Source organism: Phoca vitulina, unplaced genomic scaffold (assembly GCF_004348235.1).
Source record: "Phoca vitulina isolate PV1807 unplaced genomic scaffold, GSC_HSeal_1.0 scaffold1696, whole genome shotgun sequence".
Lineage (NCBI taxonomy): Eukaryota > Metazoa > Chordata > Mammalia > Carnivora > Phocidae > Phoca > Phoca vitulina.
In genome coordinates this window covers 1-6826 of record NW_022591383.1, presented here as the reverse complement: position 1 = coordinate 6826, position 6826 = coordinate 1, and the positions used below count along the sequence as shown (strand labels likewise).

The following is a 6826-nucleotide window of genomic DNA, read 5'->3' as shown; positions in this document are numbered from 1 at the left end:
CCCAGAAATATTCCCACAATTATAAAGATTGCCATAAACAAAATGAAAGAGAATAGCAGGAGCCAGCTGTGGAGTCTCCTGTTTTCAGGATCGTCCCCCATACTTAGACCTTGTCAAACACCATGAGTAGCTTGGCTCGCGCCATCTCCCCCTTTTTTATTTTTGGCCTTCAGTTACAAAGTCTTCAATTCCAAATGAATTTGTTTTATTCCTCTACTTAGTAATTTGACGAAGACTGGAAAGAGAAACAAAAGGGAGATAATAATTAGTGCTGATATACCTAGATTGATGAGGGATGGAAACCAGGCAGTAGTGGAGGTGTATTTCTGCAAAGTGGCAAGAAAGGAATCTGCAACTTCTGAGGCTGTGGCTGCGGACACGTGTGCCAAACTAATGTCTTTAATTTTTTCTTGCAAGGAGTTTAAGTCCAAGGATATATTATCATTGCTCCATATTCCCAGTAGGTGATTTTTGACGTTGTCCCAAGGGACAGATGAGGAATCATAATGGTGGGGAGTAACACAGATCCATTTATATTGTGCATGGCATCTAGTGGTTAACTGAGTTCTGAGATTTTGAATATGATTTCCTACATATAATATAGTTTCTTCTAGAACATTTAATCGTGCCTCAAACTTCTTAGTCTATTTGTTCCTGCAAATAAAGTGCAGTTGAAATATTCTGGATTAATCTATCCACATGATGTGCAGTATGTATTTCCTGTACTAAAGCAGTTGTAGATATAGCAAAAGAGCTTATGATTCCTATAAGAGCAGTAATACCTAATTTAAGTGCTGCAATAAATCTCTTAGGGTGGCGTAAGGCTTTATCTACAAGTTGAATCGTATACATGCCAGGATCATCATACCAATGTTCTTCTAATTTTACAGGTAACACTACATAAGGAGGTTGATGAACAACTATAAGACAGTTGGTCCAACAGTTGGATCAATGCAATTAGTTAATGTACATTTTGAACAGGATACATAATAGGTATGATTAATCTTGTTTACCTGTAATTGGCCATGACCTTGCACCAAGAGAGCATGAGGGCGACCCACACATGCCGTGACCACCTCCATATGGTCAGGGCGTCTAGGCCTTTTTACAAAAATCATTCCTGTAGCAGCTAATAATCTATATAATTCAGGATATATTTGAGTACTATTCCAAGTTTTAGCAACAAATATAGGACTAACCCATCCTAATGAGAACCATCTGTTTATTTTTTCTGGCTTTTTTATTAGATTATCATTCCAATAATACTTTGTCGATTGATTATTTAAATGTCTTCTGTAGTCATGGTCTGGGCTAGATACGGAGTAGTCATAAATGGACATCTGAGAGTTGCGAGGCGAAAATCGCAATCCTTTAGATTGGAACATACATTCATGCCATAAGGGAAACCCTTTAAATTTATCAATATTGCCCCAAGCATTACTTAGGTCTTCTAGCAAGGCCTCACATAGAGGAATGGATGCAGGAGGTTTATCATGGACCACAGTATCTTGATAATTATAACTTCCTATATGCTGTAGATTAAGTACCCAAAGATCCCTAGTTTTTGGATTCCCATTGGGAGAATCAGTTAATAAACTTCTAAATTGAGGGGAAGGCAGCCATCAGGTAAATTTGTTGTATTGGTACTAAAGCATATAGGAGGATCATCAAGTCTCCCGTGGAAAGAGAAATTTGCATCTGTTTTATGCAAAATAAATGAATTTGATTCTCCCCCCAAAAGATCAGAATTATTAGTAAACACATGAATAGAAGAGGATCCCAAAGGTGTAGGGTGCAAGATTGGCGGATCCGGAATATATGCCCAATATTGAGAAGCAGAAACACATATCACCTGGCATGAGATGATCGCAAGCATAGCCACAAACATATTCTCAGGGGTTATGTTAACGCCTTGTCCTTTCACGAGACGCTCTGCTTGATTGGAGAGTTGTTTCAGTTGTCCCCAGGTTGGTGGGTTGCTGCGCAGTGTGGTCGGAGTAGGTGGCGCAGTAGGACTGGTTTGCGATTCTTCAAGGCGCAGCCGGCGTAAAGGTGGAATCAGAGGGTCAGCGGCTTCTGGAGATCGGGCAGAACTCTCTCTAAGTGGGATATTTATCGGGGGTAAAGGTCTACGTATCGGACGTGGGAGTGGAGGGTGTCTGCGAGACATGATGTCGGATTAGTCTATCAGGAATCCAGATAGGTGAGTCAGCGTCCTGTGGAAAGACACAAGCATAGCCTTGCCCACACGTTAGTAATATATCAGGGCCTTTCCAAGATCCTGTTAAGAGATCTTTCCATATAACCAGTGGTTTGGGTTTAATGTCATCAGTTTCCCAATGTTTCATAATGGGAGAAATCTCATGAGAGTCACAATTTAGATAATTGACGACGAATAGTGCATGATTTAGTATATGATGCGCAGAGCTATATTTATATTCTGAACTCTGTAGTTTGGAGATTTGGGTTTTTAAGGTCTGGTGAGCTCTTTCTACTATAGCTTGTCCCTGCGGGTTATAGGGAATCCCCGTATTATGGGAGATTTTAAATGAATCACAGAATTTTTTGAATGCAGATGAAGTATATGCAGGTGCATTATCTGTCTTTTTTTTTTTTTTTTCAAGCAGATAAAGGTTGGTTTTATTGAGTAACTGATCTGTGTTACTGCCGAGGCCACTATGTACAGACAAAAGAGAGGGAGTTTTATTTCTTCGTCTCTTCCTCCTTGGACAGAGTCTTGATGATTTCCTCCTTCTTCGCCTGGAGCCGCTCTTCATGGCGCTTGCGAGCCTCCTTGGTCTTAGATCTGCGGGCCTCAGCCTGGTCAGCCAGAAGCTTCTTGCGAGCCTTGTCGGCCTTCAGCTTGTGGATGTGTTCCATGAGAATCCGCTTGTTCTTGAACACGTTCCCCTTCACTTTCAGGTACAGGCTGTGATACATGTGGCGGTCGATCTTCTTAGACTCTCGGTATCTTCTGAGCAGCCGGCGCAGAATTCTCATCCTCCTCATCCAGGTTACCTTCTCAGGCATTCGAGCATTGGCAGTACCTTTTCTCTTACCAATGCCCATATGTCTGCCCTTCCGGCGGGCCAAAGTGTTTTTACGGCACCGAGCCCGGGAATGGACAGTCACAGGCTTCCGGATGATCAGCCCATCTTTGATCAGTTTTCGGATCTGCTGACGGGAGTTGGCCTTGGCGATTTCATTGGTCTCGTTGGGGTCCAACCAGACCTTCTTTTTGCCACAGCGGAGGACACTGGAGGCAAGCCTCTTCTGAAGCCTGAGCATACCCAAGCTCCGGGACCGGCTGCTTCAGGACTGCCTCCACCTCATCTCTCCCACCCGGGGCCACGGAAGCAAGCCCTGCCGCCCGCCGGCACGTCCAATCAAGCCGCATTATCTGTCTTAATAGCTTTGGGCATTCCTGCATAGGCGAAACAAAACATCAAATGTTGAGACACATCTTTAAAAGCTTCTCCGGTGCAAGCTGTCGCCATAATTAAATGAGAGAAGGTGTCCACAGAAACATGTACATAGCTCAATTTACCAAAGCTGGGAACATGTGTTACATCCATCTGCCAGAGATCATTGGGTCTAAGGCCTCGGGGATTAACCCCCATAGGCAGAGAGGGCTGAGTGGTTGGACATATAGAGCATTTCCGAACTCTCTCTCTGGCCGCTTCTCTTGTTATGTGAAATTGCCTTCTTAAAGAGGCTGCGTTTTGATGATGGAGGGCATGATTGGCAGTTGCTTCTTTAATTGTAAAGATTACCTCTCTGGTGAGCAAATCAGCTATATTATTTCCTTCTGCTAGGGGTCCTGGCAATTTGGAGTGACCTCGGATATGGCCCACATACACCTTGTGCATTCTCTTTCTGATCAGATCTTGGAGTTCCTATAAGCGAGGAGCAATAGTAGTTTTGTTTTGAGCTATAATAGTGGTTTCTATAACGGGGAACAGCCTGGCCACATATTGAGAATCAGTGAAAAGATTAAATGGTTGGTCATGTAAAGTCTTAAAGACTTCTATCACCACAAAGAGTTCAGTTCTTTGGGCTGAAGTTTCGGTAGTTTGTACAGCTGTTTTATGGTTATTAATGACATAAGCTGCTCTTCCGGTTGAGGAGCCGTCAGTAAAGATGAGAGCAGCTGGGTGAGCTAAGGGTGAGGAGTTGACAATTTTTGGAAAGGTAATTGATTGTTCTTTTAAGAATTGAAGTAGAGGGTTGGAAGGCAAATGATATTTAATAGTTCCACTAAAAGATTGGATAGCAATTTGCCAGTCATCATCCAGTTGGAATAAATAATCAAGTTGCTCCCTTTTATAAGGCAGGGTTAATGATTGAAATTCTCTTCCAAATAGCTCAACACTCCTAGTTCTTCCTTTAATGATTAATAGGGCAACCAAGGTGGTATAGGCACAGACGACCTTCTTGGTAGTTCCGGGGAGGTGAATCCATTCCAAGGGTCCCTCCTGCCATAATACTCCAGTCGGAGTATGAGCGGTGGGAAGGACCTGGTAAGGTTCTTCTGGACTTTGTTTGATATTACTTAAGCCTGTAGTTTTTACCTCTCCAGCAGGTAGGTGTCTCCAGGCATTAACAGCTAGGCTGGAGCTTTGGCTGAGAGACTCCTTAGATAAATTTAGTTGATCACGGGCTTGTGACCATTCCTCTAGGCCCAGAAGCATATCAAATGTTATGGAGCGGCGGCCTGACTTTCTATTAATAGCAATTTGTTGTTTTGCCAACTCCTCATATTCAGCCTTCCAAAGTAAATATACCCCTGCAGGGAGACAAGATTTGGCAGTTTGATGCCAATCATAAGGAGTCATCCACCGGCTAGCAATTGCCTCCACCAACTGCATAGTATAAGGAGATGTAGAACCATAGTCAGAAACTACCTTTTTTAGTTCCTTTAAGACCTTATAAGGGAGTGGTTCCCACTGAGGTTCGTCCCATTCATCATCAAAAGTCACTGGAAAACATTTAAAGGTTAAATCCCCATCTCGCAAGGCCTCCTGTATTGCTCCCTTAAAGCCAATATTCTTAATCGGTGGCAAGGGTTTTTTACGAACTAAGGCCTTGTTCTGTAGAACTTTTAACTGTCTATGTAGATTAATCACAGAGCCGCATTCAGGGGCTGTGGCATTTGCAAAAAGTTCCCAATCTTGTTCATGATATTTAGCAGCCTCCTCCTCAAGGGCTACCTAATCTTCGGAGGACAATTGATCATCTCTCCCTTCAACTCTTTTATTATCTTTGTCCTCATCTTCTGATTTCATTTCATTTATTACCAGTACTTGAGAGGCTGATTTTTTTTTTTAATTTATTTTTATTTTTTTTATTGTTATGTTAATCCCCATACATTACATCATTAGTTTTAGATACAGTGTTCCATGATTCATTGTTTGTGCATAACACCCAGTGCTCCATGCAGAACGTGCCCTCCTCAATACCCATCACCAGGCTAACCCATCCTCCCACCCCCCGCCCCTCTAGAACCCTCAGTTTGTTTTTCAGAGTCCATCGTCTCTCATGGTTCTTCTCCCCCTCCGATTTCCACCCCTTCATTCTTCCCCTCCTGCTACATTCTTCTTCTTCTTTTTTTCTTTCTTGACATATATTGCATTATTTGTTTCAGAGGTACAGATCTGAGATTCAACAGTCTTGCACAATTCACAGCGCTTACCAGAGCACATACCCTCCCCAGTGTCCATCACCCAGTCACCCCATCCCTCCCACCCCACCCCCCACTCCAGCAACCCTCAGTTTGTTTCCTGAGATTAAGAATTGAGAGGCTGATTTTTGTAATAGAGGTGTCTCTTCAGTGGGGGCAGCGTTATGTGTCTCCCGTAATTTTTTGTGTAAAGCCTGTGAGCTAGGCATAGGATCTAACATATCTCTTAACAATGTCCATAAAGAGAATGCCTCCACGGGTACATTTTCAGGACCATGGTTAGAATAGTATAACCGCATTTCCTCCCCTATCTTGTTCCATGTTCTAATATCGAGACTACCATCTTTCGGAAACCAAGGGCAACAGGTCTCTACAAAGGTCAAAAATCTAGCCAGTTGAGCATGAGTAACCTTAACACTTCTTTTTTCAATCATATGCTTAATAATATCAAAAAGAGTCGTCGTTCCTTTGACTTATTATGGCCCATAGCTTCTCTAAGTTCTGTCTTTCTGCTCACTCTTACTTTGTATTCCTTCACAGAGGGGTCTGCAGTACCCACGAGCAGAGTCCTATCCGTCCCTGTAGAAAGGCTTACCTAGTCGAGCCCCACATTGTGGCGCCACCTGCCGGAGTCCAGCTCCAGCCGGGGTGCTTCTCTCGTAGGAAAGGACGGCGTCGGTGAATGAGGAGACACAGACACAGGATCAGGTTGCAAGCATCTCCTCCTGACAGCCTCAGAGGAACTTTATTTATATGTTAGGATATTTTTGTTTTTCCATACTTTCGTAACATGTGATTATGTTTTTTTTACAATTTATCGAGATAATCTTAGATCATTCTCTGGATTACAGACATAGCCTTCTTTCATTTTTCCTTTGTAATGATTAACATGACCTTTATTGATTTCCGCTTATTGACTTTCGCTAAAACTAAAAAACAGTATGCAAAGAGAAAGGTGCTAGACAGAGTGTGACTGTCTTGTTATTTTGTTCTACAGAAACTAATTCTTCGTGGAATTAGTTTCATTATGATTGCTTAGATAGGCGTAACTAAGATGAGTAGTCACTTTATCATGAAACCCCAGAAATATTCCCACAATTATAAAGATTGCCATAAACAAAATGAAAGAGAATAGCAGGAGCCAGC

The 6826-nt window shown here is 42.5% G+C and overlaps 1 protein-coding gene across 1 annotated transcript; it reads right to left on the bottom strand.

Annotated features, from left to right (window-relative positions):
- Nucleotides 1-2621: 2621 nt before the first annotated feature.
- LOC116629604 (60S ribosomal protein L19-like) lies at nucleotides 2622-3296 on the bottom strand. Its single transcript, XM_032399852.1, has one exon. The coding sequence runs from the start codon at nucleotides 3286-3288 to the stop codon at nucleotides 2704-2706; it is 585 nt and encodes a 194-aa protein (XP_032255743.1). The 5' UTR covers nucleotides 3289-3296; the 3' UTR covers nucleotides 2622-2703.
- Between the last annotated feature and the right edge of the window lie 3530 nt (nucleotides 3297-6826).